The 26,489-nt window shown below is 39.3% G+C and overlaps 2 protein-coding genes across 2 annotated transcripts; one reads left to right on the plus strand and one right to left on the minus strand.

Moving 5' to 3' along the window:
* Window positions 1-322: 322 nt before the first annotated feature.
* lhcgr (luteinizing hormone/choriogonadotropin receptor) lies at window positions 323-7,409 on the minus strand. Its single transcript, XM_037781316.1, is given in 11 exon segments — window positions 323-2,070; window positions 2,670-2,738; window positions 2,924-3,109; window positions 3,559-3,633; window positions 3,720-3,788; window positions 3,875-3,952; window positions 4,048-4,122; window positions 4,338-4,412; window positions 4,501-4,575; window positions 4,826-4,897; window positions 7,058-7,409. Coding segments are annotated over 11 exon segments (2,232 nt in total). The 5' UTR covers window positions 7,237-7,409; the 3' UTR covers window positions 323-791.
* Window positions 7,410-11,619: 4,210 nt separating this feature from the next.
* sft2d1 (SFT2 domain containing 1) lies at window positions 11,620-26,193 on the plus strand. Its single transcript, XM_037782778.1, has 8 exons — window positions 11,620-11,933; window positions 13,272-13,358; window positions 17,020-17,102; window positions 19,891-19,972; window positions 20,451-20,486; window positions 20,586-20,644; window positions 23,334-23,363; window positions 25,509-26,193. The coding sequence occupies exons 1-8, from the start codon at window positions 11,868-11,870 to the stop codon at window positions 25,546-25,548; spliced, it is 483 nt and encodes a 160-aa protein (XP_037638706.1). The 5' UTR covers window positions 11,620-11,867; the 3' UTR covers window positions 25,549-26,193.
* Window positions 26,194-26,489: the final 296 nt, after the last annotated feature.

Here is a 26,489-nt window from a genome sequence, read left to right on the forward strand (position 1 = left end):
GGATGAAAGCCAGATTTTAAAAAAAGTGTCTGTCCTGCAGTGGTTTGACTTTTGAAAACTAGTGCCAATGAAAATGTGGGACATCGTCTCAATATGTGGGACGCGGGTCAACTTGGACACCCGGTCACCCTAGATGAGACCAATATCATGAATGTTGGCTCCATTCCATTTAGGTTTACCGGCTTTAGGGCTCACTGGCATGTCTTACTGGGACACTTAATAGAGTGCTACAGGGATGACGTATTTTTGTAGGCCAACCAGGAGGTTAGCATCGCCCTGGTTCCATCAATAAAAAGCCAATGGGATTTTTCCATATGGTTTTGGATTATTGGAGAAAATAAGCTCTGTGGCAAACATACGTTTATGATACTTACAAGTTTTGTTCAGCAAGATAATCTCCACAAACGAACACCACTTTTATGATTTTTGAAGTGTGAATGCAATCTCCAGAAGTAAAAAGCTAAAGTTAGGCTAAAAACGAACTACACCAAGTCGCACGAACACAAGTACACACAACGAGGCAGTAAAGGAGGACGAGTCGTCATGATGACGTTTTGTAGTCTCATTCAGCCACTTGTTAGCAACCGCCTTTTTTAAGAGGTTTCAAAATTCACGAGTAGGATATTTACTGATGTATTTTATATCGTAGAACAAAACGTTAAAATCTCTTGAGCTTGTGTTAACCACAGACCTTATATCAGGCATCTAACCAAAAACCCATTAAAAAAAAAACGAATTTGAGACGAGGGTACTGGAAGTACAAATATGCACTCATTTCCCGGTTTTAGGACTCATTCCTCAACAGATCCACCATCAATGTTATTAGTTATAGGCCTACTATTAGTCATTTTCCTGTTATGACCAGTCAACATGTCATGGCTCTCTTGTGGCATGTCAGCCAGCCTCATTCCTGTGCCGGATCCTTTATTATTGGATCCCAAGTTGCTCCTGACTGCATTTTCGCAGCAGTAGACCTCCTTCATGCGATAAACACTGGCCTTTCTTTTACAGCAGCCCATGGCGCTCATGAGCTGATACGCGTCCTTCCTGAAAGCCTTGGTGAAGATAGTGTACAGGAAAGGGTTGGCACAAGAGTTGATGGGAAAGAAGAGGACCAGCAGGATCTTGGAGTTGGTGACTGTGATGAGGGGAACCTTGAATGCAGCAGAGATGGCAAAGAAGGAGATGGGCACCATGCAGAGAAAATCAGTGAAGATGAGCACGGCCATGCGCTTTGCAATCTTGGTGTCTGCACTTCTTCCGGGGATGTCAGGATTCTTTACAGCCAGATAGATCAGCACGTAAGAAACACACACGACGACAAAGGCGGCTACATTGAAGAGCAGGATGATTATGATGAAGGCCTGAGCCAGAGGTGTCTCGATGTCCATGGGTAAGCACATGCTGACTTTGGTGTAACTGCTCACGCCGACCAGGGGCAGCATCCCCATCCCCAGACAGATGAGCCAGCCGGCCGCCATTATACTCGCCGCCTGTGTGAGCACCAGATGGCGCTCTACCTGCATAGCGTTGGTGATGGTGTGCCAGCGCTCCAGGGTGATGCTGCAGAGTGTGTAGACTGACAGCTCCCCACCGAACACAGACAGGAAGCCTGCAGCACTACAGCCAGGCCCTGTCTGCCATTCGATGGCATGCTGACTGTAGTGACCGCGTGTGCGCAAGTCGACGGTAGCGATCATCAGAAGGTAGACCCCAATGCAGAGGTCTGCAAGAGCCAGGTGTCACATGAGGAAGCGAGGCACCGTCAGCTTGTTCCGGCTGGTGAAGAAGACCAGGAGCACCGTCAGGTTACCTGTGATGGCCAGTATGTTGATGAACCAAATGGCAACTCTGAGAAAACTGAATCCCGCTATGTCCTCACAGGGATTGAAAGCATCTGCTTCAGGCGTGCAAACCAAAGCTGGTCTGGTCTGACAGGCGTCCAGCTCCGGATAATGGAAATTCACGTTTCCGAAGACTTCGTCCTCCACAAGCAGATCAACGTCTGAGAAAACTGGCATATCCATAACTAGGGTGTTGTCTGCTGAGCCTCCGATGACACGCTGGACCCTGTTTTCAAAGGAGAAGAAAGAAAGGAGAGGAAATCATTCCTGTTTCTTCATCAGAAGTCAAACAGAAAGATATTGTCATTGCACTCAAAGAGGACCTATCATGCTTTCGTGCTTTTCCCTCTCCTTTAGTGTGCCTGCCTTTTCTTCCGTAACGTGGTGATGTCACCAAGTAACACATTTGCATAATACTTGCCTAGCGGTTAGTTTGGCACACCCTCAAACAAAGCTAGTTGGAGGGGAGCTTGAGCGGAGTCCGAAGAGTTTGGTTCGGTTGACCAATCACAACATGGACCAGCTGACCAATCAGAGCAGACTGGGCTTTTTTGAGGGTGAAAAGAGATGCTGTAGTACAGCCGGTATGAGAAAATAAAGCGTTTGTTGAACATTAAAGCTGTAAACATGTTCTAGTAGAAACCCAAAATACAAGTATGCACCTGAAAATAAAAATATTAGGTCCTCTTTAAACAATGAGACCGATGGATTGGTTTGTCATTTGAAATCAACGGTGCTGCCAATAAAGCCTTTCATTAACAACCAGGTTTTAATTTAACCAGTACAGAAGTAGATTACAGACAGGGAAGCATAATGAAGTTTTACCTTGCTGATGGGTCACTCTCATCACAATATGTAGAGCCATTATTCCATGCAGAATTAATGGGAAAGTCCCTGGAGAAATGGAAGGAAATCATGTAAAGACTCATTCAAATAATATGTCACCACCGCTTTAATACTGCCTGATTAGCATTGTTTGACACATATGGGACACACAAACACATTTTGTTGTACACTGGAACAGCAGTGGGGCAGAGTTTACTTTTGATCGACCTTTAAAAAGGCCCAGTGTAATTCACCTGTGGGTGTTCCAGCTCAGCAGAGCGCAGCAGTGGTTGTTGTAGGTGAGGTGGGCCTCTCGTAGGCTCCACAGTCCCTGCAGAGGAGGCAGACTCTTCAAGGCGTACGCTGATTGAGCTAACAGCACCAGGACTGACTCCAGTCCCTGTGGCGGTAACTTTGCGAGAGCTGTTGCAGACACGTCCCTGTGAAATAACAGACAAGACAACATAACACAACAATGAACTGTAAGACTGGCACGGGGATGTGAAGGCCTCTTTGTGACCATTGTGCTGGTCATACACTGAGGATAAAGTAAATCACAAGCCTAGCCTTCACTCAGTCAGCTGATACTTTTGCAAGTATGTCATCAGTAAAATATAACCCACTGTTATTATATTAGTAGCCTATATTACACACAAGAAGTCATTTCTTTCAATGATGGAAAACTCCTCAGAAATGTACGGCATGAAGCATTATCTTGTTTACCATCTCTCAAGTCTCAACACAGAATTCAAGCAATGGATCTATCAAGACATTAAAAGCTAGTCTGCAAATTGAATGGTCATTTTGACCTCTTCCCTCTGCCGCCCCCAAAATAAATCTATACATTTTGCATTAAGTGACTTTCAGGAGGTTTTAAAATATCACTTACAAAACTCCAGGGCCCATGGCTCCTTTGAAAGCATCTCTGTGGATCACTCTGAGGTTCCGATTATTCTTTAATACCCTGAAATTATAAAACGCAGGGCAATGGAGCAAAAGCTTAATGGTGTGAGAACAGAAACTCAACTTACATCATTCAGTTTACATTACAGTTTATCTATCTTTGTCCCGTTGAAGGCGTGGTCGTGTATTTCTCTGATGCCGTTGTTGTACAGGTTCCTGCAATCACAAGATTGTTATGACTACAGGTGAGTCTATAACTGACAGTGTAAAGCAATTAAGAATGAATTTCTTGCATCACTCACATTGTGACGTATTCTTTTGTCATTCCAGTGAAAGCATTTGGAGGTATTTCCACTAGATACAGGTTGTCACAGATATCCCTGCAATAGCACGACAGTTCATAGCAATGCAATGTGATTTTGTGTATGGTGCTTTTTGTTTTGCCATCTAAGACTTTAAGGACAGATGTACTTACAAGATAAACTCTGATTCAAGAGAATTGATGGATGTAAAGTCAGGAAAAATGGTTATCCCAGTATTTGAGATGCTTCTGTTAATGCAAAGGAAAAAACAACAATGTGTCTTTTAATGTGAATCGATTGCTCCTGGAGAGTATCTAATACAATGAAAAAGATATTATAAGTGCAGTTTATGTTAGTGTGTGTCTGATTTAAATTGACAGAAATGTCTGTTTTGAAAACAAACCTTTCAATCTTAAATTAAATAAATATATACATTTAAATTGTATATTTTGAGGTCTCTCACAGGTAATGTAGTTTGGGGAGGTTGTTAAATGTCCTTCTGCCAATGCGCATCAGACTCCTGGTGTTCTGGATTGAGCTGCAAAGCAAAATTATAAAACACAAGTTACTGCATTACGCTAACCATTACTGTTTTTGATTACAAAAATCATAGAAAAAAGACTCACATTTCAGAGAGGTTGGAAAGGTTATTAAACGCTAAAGCCTCAATGGTTTCCAGGGTTATACTCTGAGTAATCTCACTGAGTATATAGAGCAGAAACAAAGCAATTAAGTCCATCCAAAGAACACAAATGTACCTTTACAGCATGTGACACTGAAAAAAAGGCGGATTGCTGTTTGAAGGGACACCTTGACTTCTTTTTGTGAAGGGGTCATGTCATGAGTGTTGCCACAAATACAATATAAAGTTAGGGATATAACTGCAGTTCTATGACAAAATGTCAGATTAATTAAGTTAGAGTTTGTCAGTGGGGGGAAATTGATACTTACATCCTCTGGACTCCTTTCAAACCCTCAAAAGAATGGCTTGAAATAGTGTGCAAAGTCAAGTGATAGAACAACCTGAAAAAAGAACATGGAGATCCACATTTAATTTCAAAATATCTAATAATAAAAGACATTTTGAGTGTGAAGTGATCTGAATGGTGAATGGTGAATATTTTTGGAGGCAAACTATATATAAACTATAAACTGTATTCACTTTGAAATCAATTTTATGACTTCCAGGTTAAGTTAAGTTTCAGCCTATATAAAATGACATTTAAGTTGTGGGTTCTCACTGTGTTTCACACTGCCATACATCACATGTTTTATCCATCCAACCAATCATCAACCGTTTCACTTGATCCCTTCCAACTGTCACATACAGTTAACATTATAAACAAATGAAAAAAACACTTTGACATACTGTTAATTTCATCATTTGACAAATCCCAAAGTCCCTGGAGTGCGAATGTACAGTAAGGGTGCTGGCGGTGTTTGACACATGCATGAAGCCGCTGGCCTTGGTGTTTATGGACACTTATCAGGAGAGACTCAAGGCTCTGTGATTTAGCATGCACTGTGTACTTGACCTCGTGAGATCAACTTGACATTTTCTTCACAGGTAATTAAGTTGCACACATGCAGGGCCCTCTGTTTCTCAACAATAGAGTGTGATGTGCTGTGGTAATTTTCACTAAATGAGGTAAAGCATGAACTAGGAAATATCAACATTACTCAGATGTCCTTTGGTCTGCAATATACAGTAGGTCAATCCATATTTTATTATTTGAATGTTGTTATAATGAATTTACAACAAGGTGTACATCAATGGCTAAAGAATAATGGCTAACAGTTACTACACTGGCCAAACAACTTGACTATATACTGGGCCTACAGTATATATACATTTATAATGACAGGGTAAATGTGTGTCTTTAGAAAATAAACTAAATCAGAACATGACAAGAAACAAATAATATCTCAACATTAGGAGCAATTTATTGGAGTGCCTCCCCAGTGTGTTGGCAGAAAAGAATTTGCAAGTAAAATGGTTTAGGACTACATTTAGACTACATGAATTAGGGCTTCCCGAATAGACACTATAGACCTCATCTTATTTGATAGATGACTGTAAATGTAAATGTAATGGCTGAGTTGTGATGAAAGGCTACTAGTGTCAAAACTGACATCAGAATTTGCTTTATAGGTGGCAAACTACCTTCTGAGTTACTGCTCCAACACAGTGCTACTTTTTTGGAAGAAGAGCTTAGAAAATGTTCCAACAAATTAACCAAGTACAGTTAGCGCTCGTTAAAGGTTACTGTATGACAGAGTGCTTTGACTCCCAAATAACTTGTGCCAGAATAGAAGCGATTCAAAACGATTACATCACAACAAATTATAAAAAATATGATCTAATCAAATATTAAAACATGTGTTTAGGATGTGGTTTAAAGATCTCATACATCATCTGGTATTGGAGAAGATTTGCTATACTTCAAGAGGGTGTGCTCAGAAATTCTATGCTATATGGAGACCCTTTTTAATCTATATAGAAAAAATGGATACCATTGACATTGAAGTTTTAAACTGCTGACCCCATATTACATACAATTCACAACTTACATTTGTTTTTGTTTTTAATTTAATTTCCTTTTTTTATTTATTTATTTATTATTATTTTTAATTTACTTATTTTTCTGGATTTCTTTTGGTCCTTTCCTTCCTTTTTTTAATTATTTTTTTGTTTGGTATATGTTTTATTTATGTTGCTATCGGATTTAATTCATCTATATGTATAAATGTAATTGTTTATGAAATTAATTCTGCTTATTTAATGGTGCAGTTATATTGTTATAGGGATGATGGGGGTATAATTTGTTTATACAATTATTTATTGGATTTTGTACAGAATACCAATAAAAAGACTTTATTGAACCAAGTGAAAAGTGAAATGAAATGAAATGAGCAAAAATATTAAAACATGTGAGATAAGTAATAGTCACTTTAATAAGTATGTAACCAAGCGCGTGCATTCCAGGCGCGTCCTCGCTCCATGCGTAATTACGCACAGAACAGTCTTGGCATTGGCTTTATCAGGGGAGTTAGTTGCACAAATAAACAGACATAAATGCATTATAATTGTTATAATCATAGTGCCAAATTAACAAAGATAGGCCGATCAGTCAAGACAGACACTCTTCAATTAACTTCAATGTATCATGTCATGCAACTTACAGTCTTTTGTCTCTGTGGTCGGTCGTCTGAGCTGACATCTCTGTCACATTGTTACACCGGATTGTGTTGTAGAAACAGCGGCAGATCCTCGGACAGGCGAAACCAGAAGCGCACTTGCATCCATAGAGGAATAAAACAGAGAGGAACAAGAAGAGCCTAGCTGGCAGAGATGCCCACATTGTTGTGTTGTCTGGAAAACACACAGATGTCCTCTGAATGCTGCTCGTTTAGATATGTTGCCCTTCCTTAAAGTCTCTTCTAGCTGCAGCAGATTGTCATCCTTTAACCAATGCAGAGGGAATCTCCACCACTTGGTTTGCTCGACCTCTTATCAAGTGACTCCTCTGAGCTTTATGATGTATTCACAACAATGCACTGTTAAGAATTTCCCAGTAAAATAACAGTAAAGAACTGGCAGCAGGGTTGCCTTGATGTTACTGTAAAATTAACATTATTATACTTTCGCTGAAATTTACAGCTTTGTACTGTTAATGAAAAATACTGTTTTTTTTTATTAATTTCACAGTATTTTACAGTTAATTTACTGTTTAAAGATACATTATATAGCTGTTTTTCCACCTTTCTTTTACATTATCTTACTGATTTTTGGCATTTTGAAATAATGCCCTGCACCCTTTGTACTGTACTGTACTGTACTGGGTCACCTGCTTGAAAAGTGAGGTACCACTGAGCCACTAAATATAAATGGTTGCATTTACATCACTTTTATCCAAAATGCTTCATAATTTGCCTCTCATTTAATCATTCATGCACACACTAATGGCAGGAAGCTCCCTTGCAAGGTGCTGATCTGACCATCAGGAGCAATTTGAGGCTCAGTGTCCTGCCCAAGGACACTTCAACATGTAGACAGGAGGTGCTTCAATTTTACTAGAGACAAGGGCAAAATATTTGCATGTTCCATGCATGCTGGTATCTAACTTTGATTTTGTTATTATTTCTTGAAGGTTACATCTTTAGACCTTAATGTGTTCCTTAACAGCTCATAAATATTTAGATACTAGCTTACACCTTTCATAACTGTTCGTGAAGGTATTCAAACCCAAGAACAAGAAACATCAGTGAACAGCTCCAAAGGTGATAGATAAGGATCAGTCTTCAGGATGTTTAATGTGCACTACGCTTATTATAAGAGTTAGAAAGATTATCTCACTGTTGAGTCTGAGAATGGAAGTTTTCCTTTTAAAAAAAAAAAATGTATTTAAAGATACTGTTTCACGTTTTCTGTGAATTCGCAAGCTGTGAGATGTTTAGTAGCTCAGTTTTAATAGTCTGCTGTTCATGTCTGCAAATACACAGCAAACCTTTTAAGGCTCATATAATCTGTGATTTCCGATCACCCTTTGCTGAGGAGGATTGTCAGAATAATTTGTATTTGTTGTGTTTTCGGTGCCACCCTTTCTGTCTGTAATTGCTGTGCATTTAAGGATAATTAAAATGAAGACTCCTGCTGGCATACTCATAAAAAGCCATGTCAATGACTATGTCCCTCAGGAGAACACTGTGACCCAAAGTCAAAAGCCTCACATAACTGTATCTAGTTTGGCACCGGTTATGTTGTTGATAAGGGCAAGGCAACATTATATAGCCTTGACACAAAGCATAATCCTTTAACACACATCATGCTGAAAGACTTTATTCCATTCTGAAATTGAAGACATGGCACTTAGGCCTACAGGATTGATGGAAACAAACAACAAAACTTTGTTTCATTTCCAATAGGGTGACATGCCAAACGGTTAAATGTGTAGACATAAGCCTTTGAGGAATTATCTGATCAATTTAAGTTGAAAAAAGGTAAAATAATTTGGTTCAATAATTAATTAGTGTACAATTTTCATCTTTTTCCCCTTCAAAATGCATTAAATATAATTTTGTTTAACATGCAGTAGCTGTCTTTTAACATGGGTAAGCTAATGATAAAGTTATGCATTGAATTAGTCAAAACATTCTCTGCAGTCTGCACAAGATAAGATAGTAAAACTACCAAGCATGGTCATGACATCATGACATCAAGTAGCCCACTGTGCTGACAGTGCCAAGTGTTTCTTGCCTTGTCGTTGCACCTCCACTAGATGGCGATAAAAGCAGGAGAAAACCAACAGCAAAAAGCATAAAACAGTGGAAATAAACACTATTTTTACTTATTTGTCTGTTCATGTCTAAAGAAAGTACGTAAAATGTATATATAATTTAAATCAATGAGTGTGTCCCTGTTTTGGTTTTTAACCTATATTATAAAGCACCAACAACCAACCACACCCGAAATGCCATCAATTCAATTCAATATGCTTTATTGGTATGTTAGGTGAACAATATTGCCAAAGCCTCAATTCAATAATAATAAAAAAAGAACAAAATAAAAACAAAAACATATATATACACACATATGCAATACATTAAGCAAATTACAATATATAGATATTTAAAAAGAACATGGAAATGGTAGAAAACAATAGGGAAATAATTTATGTTTGTTGTGTCAATAAAACAAACAAACAAATAAAAAACAATTAACAACAATATATTGCAATATCAAATATTAAATGTATATATATAAAAAAATAAAATAAAAATAAAAATAAAAACATGAAGTATCATGTCCCATCATATTACAGTATCAACAGTGAGAGCTAGTGATGTGTCGGTCACGAACGAGCCGGTTCAAGGAGCCGGCTCTTTTAAGTGAACGATAAGAGCTGGCTCCCATCCGAGAGCCGTTTTCTTTTTCTTTTTTTTTTTATTGATTCAAGGCAGAATGATAGGATGATCTTCTCCGCGCCACGGGCACTCCATGCACTGACTGTGACTGAATGTTGTGTTAAAGACGTCCGTGCGACCAATCAGGTGATGACAACAAGGATCATACCATCAAGCAAGGAGGGGCGGTGGGTGCAGGGTGTGACACGCTGACGGTCTACATGTACAGAGCCGGAGGAGAGGAGGAGAGAAAGAGAGAGAGGAGTGCGGTGCGGTGCGTGAATAGCAGACAAGATGAGTGACAGTCGGAAACGAAGCAGCATGTAAAATTATGGTATTCTGGAAATTACAAGGTTTAGTATAATTATATTGAATCATTTAAGTGATATATGTGCACACTAAGGTTGTGACGATTCACTCAGCTCACGATATGATACGATACACGATATTGGGTTCATGATCTTGATACGATATTATAACGCGCTGTGCTTGTGTAAACAGCAGCGATGGATGAGAGACAGCGGACAAAGCAGTTCGAAACGTTGCTTTCCTCCATGTTTAACCGCTTCATCGTGTTTATGCTTGTTGAACAGGTGTAATAACTAATAATATCTTTGCTTTACACTTGCAAAGTTTTATTGCACTTAGCAACGAGCGTAGCGTCTGCTTGTCTCGCCACCGTGGCCTCTCTGATCAGCTGTTCACTGACTGCGCTGTGTGTTGATGTGTGTGGAGCTCCGACACAGGAGCTGCGGCCGTGCATTACGATTGATTGGTTCAATTTCGGCGAGGGCAGACCAGATTTGACTGCGCATGAGTTGTACCCCGAGAGGCTGCAGCTTCAGCCCCGGAGCCCCATATGTACGTAGTACCTATTATGCCCTGATATTGCGATCCAGTTTTTCGTCTCGACGATGCATATCGTCACGTTTTTATATCGCGATATTTCGTGGCACGATATTTCGTCACACCCCTAGTGCACACATACTAATCATAGGTCATAGGCACTGGCCCTTGCTTACTCTGCAGCCGAATACTGTGCCCCTGTTTGGTCCAGGTCACCCCATACACACCATGTGGACACCCAGCTCAACACAACCATGCGAATCATAAGCGGGACTATTCGTTCAACACCACTCCCCTGGCTCCCTGTCCTATCCAATATAACCCCCCCACATATCCGGCGAGTAGCATCTACTCAAAGGATGCTTCAAAAGGTCGAAGACTCTCCCCATCTACCAATCCATGCAGACATCTTCAACCCACCCACTGCCCGTCTTCCATCTAAACGACCGATATGGAAGAATACCCCACCAGCCGACTTCACCACCCAATCAGCTTGGGAAAAGGAATGGGAGTCCAAGGATGTCCCAAACAAACATCTGGTGTCAGACCCCACCCAACAGGTCCCTGGCACCAACCTGCCAAGGATACAGTGGTCAACTCTTAATAGATTCAGGTCCGGACATGGCCCCTGCTTGGCCAGCCTTCACAAATGGGGCAGCAGCCCAAGCCCATTGTGTGCCTGTGGAGAGGTGCAAACAATGGAACACATCATTGAAGCTTGCCCACTCACCAGTCTAAAAGGAGGGTTAGTCACCCTCCATACAGCAGACCAGGAGGCAACTGCATGGCTCAAGGACTTTGCATTCGCTAAATAAATAAATAGGTTAAAACAGCGCTAACTTTGGCTGAATTATAAAAAGGCAGAAGTGGTAAAATGAAGAGCCGTTTGGGAGCCGAAAGCGCCGGCTCTTCTTTGGTGAGCTGAGCCAAATAATCTGACTCCCTAAAAAGAGCCGGGATTCCCATCACTAAGTGTAATAGCGTTATTTCCGACAGCACTTAAACGCAGCAACAAGTTGTTGTCGCGGAAGTTTGTTGACGTCACAAGCTGATCTGCGGTCTGTTATGTGAGCACGTGACTACAGACTCTGTTCGACACTGACTGAGAACAAACCGACTCCAGGTCAGCTCTTCTTCAGGGAGGCAGGAAGTCAAACTACTGCCACCGAAACCAAACTCTCACACATTAAACAGACAGACGTAGAGTTAAGGGGGGATATAGAGTAGATAACAGCGTCTAGAGATGGACAAGCTTCGTCGTGTGTTGAGCGGACAAGAGGAGAATGAAGAGCTGGGACTCACTGACACGGTAACGTTAGCCTAGCCTAGCCTAGCCTAGCCTAGCCTAGCTTTACTACTGTGTGACAGCTGACAGGCTGCTAACGCTAATGCTAATGCTAATGCTAATGCTAACGCTGTGTTTGGTTTAATGAGTACAAACTGTGCTTCCTGTCTGAGACTCACTGATACTAATGTTAAAGTGGTTTTCTTTAGAGTTTAGTGAGCATTAGTAGCACAAACTCTGTTTATTCTAGCTCTGTAGTCTAGTTAGCTAATTTACTGTATAACAGTTTGTTTATTTGTTTTGCACAATTAAAGACTATACAACATAACAAAATAAATAAATGAATAATAATATACAATGCAGGAAGAGTAAAAAAAAAAATCACTGGGCTTATCTGAAGCCTCCACCTAGAGAAAACATTAATATAAAGAAATAATATGACTACATAATAGTGATAATAAAACAATTAGGACAAGATATATATAATAACCCTTTATTGTCATTGTGTAGTATTAGATTGTGACAATCCCATAGGTGCTAATGAAAAGATAATACAATACAAAAAAGATATATATATATATATATATATATATATATAAATATATAAAAGATAATACAATATAAAATATAAAAATACAATATGTATATTGATGAGATGACAGTTTTGCCAGATTATTGCACAAAGTGTTTTTCAGATAATTATATAATTATTGCACAGCATCAGATAATTATTGCACAAAGTGTCTTTCAGATAATTATATAATTATTGCACAGCATCAGATAATTATTGCACAGAGTGATCAGCATGTTATTGCACATATCCAAACATAGCAGTTTCATTATGATGTGTCTTTTAGCATAGATAAAATAAAGCTTGCTATCATATTCTTCTGACAGCATTTAATCAAATTGTATTGTTTGTTTATTTACACTTTTTTAACACGCATTCCCGATGAGGAGGAAATGGGGTAAGGTGCTGACTTGAACAATGTGTTTTCATAATACTTGCATGTACTTTTTTAACGTGTTGCAAAGTTAAAGTTTCACCATGGCACACACCAGAGTCTGCCATGCTTGCAATTCTGCATATCTTTGCAGATTTTACTGTACAGTTTGCTACTCTATCATGTGACCCCAGATGGGTTTCGTAGTGTGGTTTTATTAGTTAATTTGCCTACTTTCAGTGTGTACTGAGTTTAATGTCCTGTGCTGTGTGTGTGTGTTTTAAGATAATACTGTTAGCAGGGTGTTTATCTACTTGGCTCCATGGTTAAATCATCAGTAGAGAGAGAGAGAGCCTGTGGGTCTTACTGCGGGTCATTATAGGTCTGTCTTGTGACATCCTCCCATTGTTCTCACCAGGTCCTTGATGCCAGCACTCTCAGCTACAGCACCAGGGTGAAATGGTTCGTCATATGCTTTGCTGGAGGCATCCTGTGCTCAATACTCGTGAGTGTCTCTTCCTTTTCATGTTGAAAAAGGCTTCTTTTATGTTCTGTCTGACTGTGTATACTGACATTAGGAATGCATAGCACGCAGAGCGTACATAACACCCATTAATGCTATTAGCAATGGTCACAAGTTAGTTTTCTCTTGTGCTATGTTTGGTTTGAAGGCACTATAAAACTATCTAGTTAACATGGTTCAGAGCAAATACCATCAAGACAAATTCCTCTTCTCTTGCACTTGCACATTCAAGTGATTGACCCATTTACTTTATTACCACATAAAGGTTGCTTGCTGTCAGGAAAGAGCTGAAAGTTTGTAGTGTAGTTTGCAGTTCAAATATCAGGAAGTCTTGTCACAGGCTGATAACACATTGAAGCCACCACATTGTGATAATTCACGCTGACAGAGCCGCCCTAACAGAACCCGTGTAGGCCCGGGTGGTGAAATTCACAGTTGAGATATTGCTGCGCATCTGTCAAACATTACGTAAATCTTAACCTCTTCAGCCCTAGGAAGGTGTGGTTCGTCTAGACCAGGGGTGCCCAATACGTCGATCGCGATCTACCGGTCGATCGCAAAGGTAGTGTGGGTAGATCGCATGGCTTTAAAAAAAAAAAAAAAGTTCTGGAACTTACTCACAGAGGAAAAGTACCCCAACATGAGGAAATGTGCTACCTCCTTGACTGCATTATTCGGCTCCACTTATTTATGCGAGTCAGCCTTTTCCCACATGAAGATTATTAAGTCCAAATACCGTTCCACCTTGACTGATGATCATTTGGAAGTGTGCTTGAGGCTGGCTATCAGCAGCTACTGTCCGGACTATGCATCCCTGGCTGATTCCATTCAGTGCAAGTCATCAGAGTAAGGTAATGACAAAATGTACAGAGTTATATTGTACAATATGGGTTCATGCAGTTATGCAAGGTACACCAACATATATTGTACATATAAAGAATACTCAATATATTTATAAATAAATATATGTTTTGCATTTTTATAGTAGGTAGATCATTTTGACTTGGTCATTTTATAAGTAGCTCGCATGCTGAAAAAGTGTGTGCACCCCTGGTCTAGACATACATCCCCAAAATAAATCAAGAATATCTCCACAACTACTAGGTCTATATGCATGATCTTGGTCTCTATGGACAGATAATTCATCCCCAGTGTAAGTAACATTGTGACTGTTACTATGCCTGGGTAAATTGTGCTGAAACAAAGGAAAAATGTACATTTTTATTCTCGCCTAAAATGTTTTCTAGATAAGACAGATGATAACACCATTATAGCAATGATGCCATGCACAGAGATGCCACGGAATTATTTCAGCAACTCCTTGACTACAACTGTGCCAAAGCAGATATAAATAACACAAAGCACATGGATTCTGCAAAAGGTTTTAGTTAGAATAGGACCAGGTGGACTTTCCATTTGGCCACCAAAGTGTGCCAAATAGTTTTCTACCTCTTGAAAGGGAATCTGGCTATAAAATAATACTGATATCCACTACAAGAGGCTATGTGCACACAATGGAGCCTTTGGCCATAACATTTACCCTGTGCATCATCAGATTCTACCATTGTGCACAGTATAAAATCAATAAAAAACAACTAAATTGTATAATTTTGACTCCAAATGGAATAGTTTTATTATAATAATGAAATATGATCTAGTAAATCTTAGATAATAACAAATAAGATCAATAACAATGTAAGTAAGATAAAAATAATCCAAAGTCAAGTGTTGTACATTCAATATAAAAACGGTCAAAAATATTATAAAGTAAAATTGATGTGTGCATCAATTCATACATTGATTTTGTAACTAAAATATTGAAATCATTGCCAAACAAACATTGTTTCGACAAAATGTTTTAGTAGCGTTAAGGCCTTGTCTTTTAGAAACAATTCGGAAAAAAGACCACCTCAGCATTTTATGAAGTTTTTAAAAGACAGTGTTTTAACGCACAGCTCAGCCGAACTCGGTACCGGGTTCATCGGGTAAAAGAGGTTAAAGTCTCTTAATTTCTCTTCCATTCATACATTATAAAACACTCAACCTTTTACCCCAAAGCCACAGCGGTGCCCCATGCTCCTTTTTCTGTAATAATAAGCAATGTCCAGAATTTGCTCCTTCTATGAGATGCAGTTATTAGCTGCAGGTTATTTGAATATCCATACAGCCCCCAATAAATGATAACGCTTACGTAAAATGTTAGTTACTGCATCTTCTTAAAGGCTTAATTCATAACAGTGTTCTCTAGATGTCATCCTTCCCATGGTGAAATGCATAGCTGAGTTTCCTTGGAGCTTTCTCTGATCCATGTTCAGGAGACTTAAATTACACATATTTAAGATAATTTAGGGCGCTTTCACAAGCCATAGTCCATTTGGCTAGTCCAAATCAGAGGGAAATTGATACTTTTGGTTTCTATTTAGTGTGGTTCCGTTTCACAGTGCACAAAATAAAGCGGACCAAATAAAAAATGTATATCGTCTCGAACTGCCACTTTAATGCAGGGAATCACAGACTTTGATATATTGCTGTCAAAGTGTTTTCACTTTGACTCTACACTTCTCCTCCAGTTTATGTCCAATGACTTTATAAACACCACTATTTTTGTGGACTTTATTTATCATATTCTGTATGTTCTTTACGACACGGATATCAAGCAAATATTGGACAAGGTGCAGGTCAGTCCTCTCCGAATCATGTTAATTTGTCGTTCACCTGTGTCCATCTCGAGAAATGCCCGCAAAGGCAGCCTGCGTTTTGGTTCGCTTCGAAACGGTCTGAGACCACCTCTCGCAAGCAGTCTCGGTCCGGTTGTTTTGGTCTACACCAGAGTACAATTACTGCGTTCACATCCCCCCAAGAGGTTGAATCGCATCAGAGTTCGATTAAAATGGACTAAATGTTGGCTTGTGAAAGCTTCATTAGAGATCTCTTCTTTTGATCAGTTAGATGGGCTTATATGCTGTTATTTCTCCTGAGGGTACTAAGTGGGTGAAGTGAGGTCACTGAGCAAACTGAAACATTTGAGAAGAATCATGAGATCCTAGAAGTCCTAATTGAGTTTTCTTTTAGCTTTTTCTCTGATGTCATGGTCCCATGTTCAGGAGACTTGAATCATACTCATTTTAGATCATTTAGAGAGCTCTTGTTTTGATCAGAGTAAGACATAGATGATATTATACGTGATTTCTTTCTCCTGATTTGAATTTGAGAAGTAGGAGAAAAAGCCTCACTTTAGTGTTTAGAATATCTCATTTGTGTCTCGGAGAAATTAAAGAAACAACTATGAGATCTCTTCTTTTGCTTTTGCTTTCACCAGTCCTCGTCACTGAAAGTGATCCAAATAATGAACATGCATGTGGATTATAATACCACTCAGGCAGCCGTTCTTAAACAAAGTCTCATGGTATTTTGGCACTAGGGGGAGCCCATCGTGTTTCAGTAAAACCATAAGACAGCCCGCAGTAGTCCTCGATGTTTTTGTCTGTTTTGTTTGTTCCAAGAAAAAAATAACACAAGATGTGAGCCTTCAATCTCATTAAAGTCCAGGATTAATTTATCTACTTGGCATTTAGCCCTGTATTAAAGTGTGGTGACATTATCCTGTGTAGCTGACAGAGACTATTTTGCTGTTTTTTATCAGGGTTCAGCATTGCTGTTTCTTCCAAATGGAATCAAGCTTTTTGCCGTCTTCTACACCGTAGGCAACATCGCAGCTCTTTCCAGGTAAGGGTCTTCAGTCCAGCTCAAACTGGCAGGTCAAAGAATTGTAATGTCTTCCCTCACCAGTATGGCGCACTGCCAGGAATACAACTAATGTTGAGCATCAGTCTCATACACTCTGAAATTATTTTGCCTGATGTCTACTCTGTTACAGTCATCCGTGGCACAGCTACACATTTCTTCAAGTTTTGCACATAGTCTGTTTATAAAGAAGACACATCATCTGTAATCATGCCTATAATTTGCCATCTTGCCCTCTGTGCACTCATCACCTGTTGCTATGAGTTTGGAGTACAGTGCCTGAGGAACCATGAGATGTTATCATTCTGATTTATATGATATATATTACTACTGGTTCTGCTCCAGACTATAGGATTATAGATAAAATAATAATCTCCATTATTTAATCAGATTAGCATTAGTATAATTATAAATGTGTAGTATTTACTACAATCTAAATTAACAGAAAACTGCCTTTGCAATCACATGGCACTTAGTAAACCTGAATATAAAATATCTTTGATAAAGGTGTAGTCTACATGCATAACAAGAATTGGTTAGGCAAGCTTACCTGGGAATAGGGATTGTACAATTTGATCAGAGCAAGCACTCTAATTGCAAAGGATTAATATTGCACCTTATTTAGTTTCATAATCGTGATCTTTATTATTATATGATTTATTCTGCAGCCCTTAATTCTCCAGCGCTTAATTGTATGTCGCTTGAAAGTCAGTAGGAAATGATTAGGGATAAAGAGAAAATGGTCAGTGGGAACAGCGCTGTCTGCGTCTCCTGTTTGTTTTGCTACCTGTCTCTACAAGTAGCCCAGACATTAGTGTTTGCTCTCGTATTAATATTTGCATAGGAGCATACAAGGTTAATTCCTTCCCAGTAACAGGACGCCATACTTTCAATTCTGTCATTACAGTGCCCTCACACAGGCAATAGCTAATCTTTCTTTTTACATTATTCTAATTTTCACAAAACCAAACTTGTAACTCGGAAAAACTAAAAGTTTCCTTTTTGTAGTGTGACATTAATTCAGCTAGTATTTGTAGGATCTGGCTGTGCGCTCTAATAACGCTGTAATAATGCTGGTACCGCTACACTGACATATACACGCTGACTTACCCTTATTGTTTATACTTATCTTAATGTCACGGCTAAGTAATATTAGAATTTTATCTTCCATCACTAGAAATCAGCGGCCTACTGAAGTTTTCAATGTCATTATGGATTATTTAGACTAGATGATCCAAGGGCTAAATCTAATCATGATGTCTTTGACTTCTTTGACAGTGAACCATTGATGAGGGATTTTTTTTAAGACAGTGCAGTCTCTATTTTCAGGTATCATATGTCCAGAAGGTTTAGATGCGTCAAGAAACTGGGTCACCTTCAGCTTTCATAGCCCAGGTTACCGACCCAAAGCAACACAGTGCCATATTTTAAGGAGCTTAATGTAAGTTTCAACTGTATGTGACTTTGAATGCAACAAGATTACACGGAGTCCATTGGTTACCTAATTTCAGTAGTGGAAGGTTATGTCAAAAAATAGTCATGGTCTTGAGGAGTTGCATTCAAATGTTGTAATAACAAAACAATAAACATATCTCAAATACAGTATATATTTTTTTCTTAGTCAATAATATGAGCCCCAATCAACAAGCAATAAAAGCGTTTGGCTTTGAAAAAGTCATTTCAATATGATAAATTTCATTTTGTACATATTTCTACCACGGCAGGCTGGTAAAGGGTGTCTTTTCTATTTTATTTTTTCTTTTGTAACCAGAAATAATTTAGCTTTATATCAGACATAAACTGACAACTTCCACTGTTTTATCAAAGCTACTTTCCTAGACAGATTCTCCAGACATTAACATTGCTATCATTCTGCTCCCTATTCAGCTGTGGCATCATGTGCGTGGATATTAGTGTCTTTCATACTGAGCAGATAAAAAGCGTCCATCCCTCTCAGCAGACTAGCAGCCTGCGTCAACACAGACTACTCTGATGTCTCATCTAGCAGATGTGACGCTACACAGACTCCGTCTACCCACTCAGCTCAGCTGAGCCCAGAGCTGCGTGCCTCGTCAGCGGGGAAAGCCTTTTGTCTCGTTACATTTACTGACGTCACACATGCATCATGTAGGAGGTTTTGAATGTGTCATCGTGGTGTTGGGCATGAAATATTTACCCCCTTATAATTACAACATTTAGTGTAAATTTGATTATGGTGGCGACACAGTTCTGATGTCACTCGGAAAAGATTTGCTTGTGTGTGTATGCACATACGGTATGAAGACTACTCTGAAATCCACAATGTTTATATGCAGATTATTCATTTTCTGATGTTAAAATTATGAAATAAACACAGATTTTCAACCCAAAATATTGAATAGATATGGAGGTATAACAAAATGTGTGTGTATTTTGTCTGTCATGGCTCACCCACCCAGACGCTATTTGTACAGTTCATCATTTTCAAAAGTGTTACTGAAAGAACACAAAAGCTATTTTGAATACATAACCTTGGTAACTATCATTTTCCACAACATCCACCATGCTGAACAGACAAAGTCACACAGCCTTGGCTGCACTGTTTAACGGGTTATCTCTGGAAAGAGCAATGCAAATACACCACGGTGATGAATGCTTAGCACCTGACATGAAGACAAAACATGATCGCAATAATTTCATGGATTAACCTTTTAAACGACGTCAACGTTCCTTTTTGCCAACGTTTAAAAAGTGTTATTAATTTGTCTGTTTCTTTTTTGTTCCTCTAAAGCACCTGCTTCCTAATGGGACCACTAAAACAGCTGAAGCGCATGTTTGAACCAAAAAGACTGATAGCCACCATTGTTATGCTGGTAAATACCACGTGTTACTTTGGACCTGAAGTTGAGCCACATGCTTCACTGGATCTTCATGTTTTATCTTACTGTACATTGGAAAGCAGTCCATACCTTGTTACCGAAGGTGTTAAATGTAATTTTCTCTCTGATTCCTCCTTGACATGAGGCCATAATGCATTTACAGTGTCTGATTTCTCTTACTCTCAAGGGAGTATAAGGTCTGTAGCCTTCTGACTTTGGATCAGAAGGCCGGGTTCAATTAAAGATCCCATTTTCTGATCTTAAAGGATTGCGAGGATAAAGTAACTTATCTTGAAAACACATTTCAGCTTGACACTGTTGATGTTTTAGTGATTTAGTGGCTTTTTGTTGTTGTTAATCTATTAGAATTTAACATTTTCTGTGAAATACTGAAAGAAAATCAAATGTCGGATAGCAAACGTCATTCTGCAAGCGTACAAGAAGATAACAATTTCTTTCTTCTTCCCGCCAGCTCTGCCTTGTCTTAACTCTTTGTGCAGTGTTTTGGGTAAGTAGATAAAATCCGGTACATAGTTTTTAAAGCCAGTTACAGTCTTTATTGTTTGAATTATTTATTAGAATAACGGTTTTGTGTTTTCTGTTACAGTGGCATAAAAGAGGGCTGGCTATCATCTTCTGTATTATGCAGTTTTTGGCAATGACATGGTAAGTGTGACCAGCTATCTCTCTACACTGTGTGACAGTTGGCACTTTATTTACTCATCACTCACACACCTACTCAGAAGAAGCAGTCTTTCCGCGATGGAAAACTTTGCCCCAGCTGGTTTGCCTTGCAGTAAATGTCCGTGAGTTGAGTTAATCACACTGCTGTTGCTTTAAGCTGACTTACTGCTATTGGCACGTGTGCAGCTAAATCTATGAATGGTTAAAGGTTCTCTATACGATCACCAGAGCAGAAATATCAGCTGTGCAGAGGCAATAGAAATGCTCCCAATCTCGCATTTAGCACCTTTAAACTTCAACGATCATTTTCACACTGCACATTCAACCACACTCTACCTGAACTGTTTCAGAGCAACATATCTTTTCAGGGTGGTTCAAGCTTTTTTAACTCAACTATAAATGTCATACCATATAAGTGTCATATAACAATAATAAGATGCCCATATAAGGTAATACAGAAACTGTGACTGCATTGGTTTGCCCTAGTTTCCCAGAGCAGTCAGTGACATCCACTTGACATACCTGTTGAGTCACGTTGCAAGAGGACTGGCAGGTAGGTTGCCAGGTGCCATGGTACAGTAGGTCAGTATATGTTTGGCCTATTGAGGAAGAAGCAGTGCCAGGATCAGCTTGGACACACTTGCAGACGTAGAAACAGACGGGAGGTGTTACCGTCTGTGTTGTTTACACACAACACAAAGTCCCTGCCAGCTACCTCTGTTTTTTTTTTTTTTTACTGTTTTCTGATAATTTGTAGACTAAACAATCAGTCTATTAAACATCAAATATTGGACTGAATCGATAACATAAATAATTGTTAGTTGCAGCCCTAGTGTTCATTCTAGTTTTAAATTTGGCTTTCTGAATCCTGCAGAAGATTGAGGAAAGACTACATATAATAATAAGGTCAGTGGGGTTAAGACCTGCTGTGAGTAATGTGTATGGGCATGTCGGCACTTGTATGTTCATTAATTTAAACATATTTGCACAGCAGTAACACAAAAGACTTTCCGGGTGTGAAAATGTACAGAAACTCAACCCCCCCCCCCAGCAGCTCAGGGGGAAGGGAACAGACAATTTCCTTGCATCACTGAGCAGGACTGTGTCAGCCTCATAACCAGACTGCTTTTGCACCTACACGTTGTACATTCACTTCCGCTCTGCCTGCGTTCTCGGAGGCATCACCATGGCAACCACAAGTCACACATATCGTGCTCATTCTTAACAGACTGGGGGGCATAGTGCGCTCCCACGCAGGCACTCAGACGTCTGTGTGAAGGTGGTTCTGTAATAAGACGTCGCCACTGATCCACACACAGCGGAGGGCAAAGTCCAGTCCTCAGGCTGAGATCTGTGAAGTGACCATATGACGGTGAAGCACTACTGACTGACACTGACTCAATATAAAGCATCGCAGGAAGTGGGAGATTCAGAACATTCACTTTATAAACGTGTACAGTACTTATAGTAATTATTACAGCTCTGCTCAACCTCAAAGAAGAGCGTTTCCTTCTAACTGGTGGTCAAATAAGATGGCAGTCATGCTCAGACTTGGTCTGTAGTTAATCATTCAACTGCTGTACCAGATTCCTCACATATTTTAAAGATATTAGGTGTTTGATCAGGAGCTAAACTTAAGCTGAATCATTTCCAGGACAGGGTATCGTGTTTTTGTTGTTTGGCAACCAATCTGTCTGCAATCATTAGCGCAAAGATTACAGTGAATCCAATTCATTCACAATCACGTTTGGTTAATCCCCTCGCTGAGCGACATCAAAGACCCTTTAGTCCAATGATTACTGCTTGATGGAGCGTTTGAACGCATGTTTTACATATTGGTGTGTTGCTCATCGGAAAAGCTATTATTATGCTGCTAATAAAACCTAAATATACTTTAGGTCCTGTGTTCTTTGCGGCGTTTTTTTTTTTTTATACTTTTAATCTTTAATCTCTTAGACATCACATCATTAAACACATGATGTGCAGACCAAGGTTATAATAGTTTTGAATTTTTATTTAATTTTAGTTTAGTTTTAGTTTGTTTTCAGAGTAGACTAGCCGTGGTGATCGGTGTTACCGGTGTTACACGGTGGTCGGGTACATACCTATTATATTACTTACCCACACCATGGTTTTGCTTTTTTTTTACAGAAATAAAACCTATTTAGTTCATTTTTGCGTATCAGTGCCGTGTTATCAATACATAGTCGGACGACGGACACTAAAAACTGAAAGTGAAAGTGTGTGCTCCATACGGAGTCTCAGCAAAGACACTTCTTCCGCCCAAAAAACGAGCCCAGTGTTATTAAAACACACTGGAACGTTTAAGTAAAGATCCTGGGATTTCCACTGATGCCAAATCCTTGTTGAATTACAGGAAATGTGTTGACAGTAATCTACAAGACATCCTGAACTGTCTATGAAAGATGAACCTTTTGAAAAATGACCACTTTGCTTCAAATATTTCACTAATGTGGCCGTACAGCGTGGAAAACAAAATCCAACTTTGAAGTCATCTAAGGGAAACATTACGTTCATCACATAATGTGAAATCAGTACTAATGGTAATGTATTTTAAGAATGTCTTTCTTCAGCCTGGGTTTAGTTTGACTTGCTAAGTCTCATAATATGTTAGATCCAGATCCTGATGTATTGTTTTTTCCTTTTTCAGGTATAGCATCTCTTACATTCCATTTGCCAGGTAAGACAACGTGATTATATCATTTATGTTTTGTCTGCATTGACCTTGAGGTGATATGCATCTGTCCTTTATGTTATTTTCAGCTGTATGTGTTGCTTACTGAATCTATAAGAGCTACTATTTATATCTCAACAATGCCCTGTCTACAACCTTTACTGCCAGAATTCTGGGACTGACCCTTCAATGAAAACATGTTTTCATTTACCTCCAAACACTGTTTGCCTCCACCATATGGCTCTAATCCCCCCCTACGAATAGTGCAGGCACTTAGTGTCAAGCAAATGGCAGCTTGTTGTTTCACACTCATCTGTGCTTTAGCCTCGTGACGCTATTTGCCTCATCCATAATATCTAAATGATATCAATCCTTGTGGAATAATGCTCTTTCAGCCAGATTTACCAAAATATTTCTCTCCCAATGTAGCTTTTATATTAGTTGTGATGAGCTTATGTTAAGCTCTATAGGGTTAAAGCACAGTGCAACATTTTGATTAGATCAAGATCCAAATAGGCCGCCCTGCATAAGAGAAGAGGATAAAAACAATATCAGGTTACTTGCTTTGTCTTTATTGTAGATAATGCGCATTATAGAGCTTTGAAATCTTACGGCAATTGATTTTGTAATTTCTTCAAAGAACAGCACAGTGAAGAATTTAAATTGAGAGAAAATACTCCCCTATACTCAGATGTTCACAAATTGTCCCATATGTTGTACCACCTAAATGCTTTCCCCCTAGCTGAACGTGAGGTGTGATGTTGTTTTGTCAGTCCAGCTGTAAGCGGGGTTATGTCTCATTTGGTGAGAAGTCCAGGACCCCCGTGCAGACCCCCACTAAGTGCCTTGTGTATTTGGGCGACCCTATAATCCACGCTGACAGCTGAGAGACGTCCCATAACCACCCAGAGTTCCCCCTCCCCCAACCCGAATGCTAACAACAATACAAAGCTGGGACAAAGACGTTTTCCCCGTGCCACCCTTCCCAAAAACTAAATTCCTATAGAGAGAAATGCAAATTTAACTGCTAGACTTGGAGCTTACTATTCCAATCCTGATGATCACTTATTTGTTACTGCTTTGTTATTATATTTTGTACATTTTTGTCAACACATTATTGTCCTCTCTTATTAAGCTTCTTACTTTAATCCATTTTTCATTTAATTTAGATTTGATCATTTATCTCTTTATTGTTTGCCTAGTGTTAGAGAGGAGTATATTTTGATTACTCTGAGTGGAGCATTAAACAGCATTAGACTGCAGTCTCTCCCTATTCCGGTCTGTGGGCAAATAAACAGTGATACCTGGCTAGCCACAACACCACATGGCTAATGGACTTGATCCTTTAATGTATTTTATCTTGTTGCCTATTTATAACCTCTCAAACCAAGGTACTGAAACCTGCCGCATGTGCACTTCCCACAGTGCTTTAAGGCTACTGTTGCTCTGATATTTAATCAGAAATGGGGGGAAAGTCTCATCAAATCATTTATTCATGCAGTTTTTAAGAAAGCAAAACTGAATCAAGCGTCAAGTGATTATAAAAAAAAAAAAACAAGGCTGTTTGGGAGGAAGAACATGAGGATTCTGGTGTTTTTGTTTATACATCAGAAGGGATGAACCAGAGCATTTAAAGGAGCGAGTCTCCCGTCTGTCCGCCGACCTCCCCTCCTCCCTCTCAGACTGCTTATGATCCCCCCTTCTCCTTTTAACCTTGACTGGTTTCACACCTCCTCCGCCGAAATTTCACCGTGGCTGGAGGCGAAGTCTGCATAGCAACACACCGATGGCAAGAGCAAACGGTGTGTGGGGGAAACGACGATCTGTGGTTTCCATGGTGATCGCTCGTATTGCATCATCCCTCAACACAGAGTACCTGGAGAAAGGGAGCCCCCATCACTCTGCACATGTGGTGCTTCCCCGCCAAAACACACTCACTTATTCATGACGAGCCCCACCCAAATCAGAGTAACAAAGGATGCAAGTGCTTTTTTTGTCGCTTTTAATTTTGTACGCATGACAACATTTTGCCTCCACTTTATTTATTTATTTTAAAACAACATTCCTTTTTGTCCCATTTTCTTTTCTTTATTTTATTAATTATAATTCTGGCTTTTATTTATACATTTTCTCTGTTTTTTTTCTCTACAGGGATGCTGTGATGAAATGCTTCACAACCTGTCTGAGTTAGGACTCCTTAAGCCCACAATTTGTGTGAAGACTGGTCCTAATATGCAAACTGTAAGAACAGTGGCTCTGTAAAATATGCATCTATGTTGTTTATACACACTATATCTCCAGATTTTTACTATGGCTTGTTTCGTACTGTGAATCCTCGCTTTTTTAAGTCTAGCTGAAAGTCTAAAACTATAATCAGATTATAACACCTTTTGCTTTTGATGTGAGAGAAATGAGTGCCTTTAACGCTTAATATATTTAAAGATATTCCAATGTTTTCTGAGGATTTTAAACCATTGAAGTGCAGGGAAATTATTTTGACTTTGCTATAATTTACAACTCAAGTACCTTTTCAGTATGAATGTGTGCCTTTACAGTATATACATATCTACATCTTGAACCTTTTGCTTCTGGGTTTTGAAGTGGTGCTCTGACTTCTTGCAAACAAAGCATTATTAAAGCAGATTGTCTTTCTGTTTTCTGTATGAGGCACTGATGTATAAACAGGCTCTCAGATGCTATTCCATGTTTATATATGATTCTTTTCCCTTGGGCAATTTAGGCACTGCTTCACTGATAATGCACTGGAATATATGATATCCACAGCTCTTTTGAGGTCTTTCCAGCTAAATGGATTAAAAAAAAATCTGCTCCTGTCTCCTGTTGGTCTGCGTGTCTGTTTGAGCACACCTGCCTCCCTCAGCTCATCAAATTGCATTAAAATTGCTTCTCCTCTTTTAAATTTGATTTCCTGCCAGATGTAGCAAGGGCCCCGTTAATTACGCTTTTCTGAGCATTGTGATTTTGATGTGACCTAATAACCCAGAATAGCTTGCATCGAGGTCCCTATATTGCTTCGGCATGATGGCGTAGCCTTTGAGGATGTGGTTGTCATGACAACCTCCTCCAGAAGATTCGTAACCTCAGCCTTCCCCCCATGTGTGGTGCAGATGT

The sequence above is a fragment of the Sebastes umbrosus genome, chromosome 10, assembly GCF_015220745.1.
Source record: "Sebastes umbrosus isolate fSebUmb1 chromosome 10, fSebUmb1.pri, whole genome shotgun sequence".
Classification (NCBI taxonomy): Eukaryota; Metazoa; Chordata; class Actinopteri; order Perciformes; family Sebastidae; genus Sebastes; species Sebastes umbrosus.

Bases quoted from the DNA above. Each gene is read 5' to 3' on its own strand.
- sft2d1 (XM_037782778.1), top strand. From the start codon at position 11,868: ATGGACAAGCTTCGTCGTGTGTTGAGCGGACAAGAGGAGAATGAAGAG. The intron at 19,973-20,450 runs GTAAATACCACG...TCTTCCCGCCAG, and splicing joins TAGCCACCATTGTTATGCTG to CTCTGCCTTGTCTTAACTCT. The intron at 23,364-25,508 runs GTAAGACAACGT...TTTTCTCTACAG, and splicing joins TCTTACATTCCATTTGCCAG to GGATGCTGTGATGAAATGCT.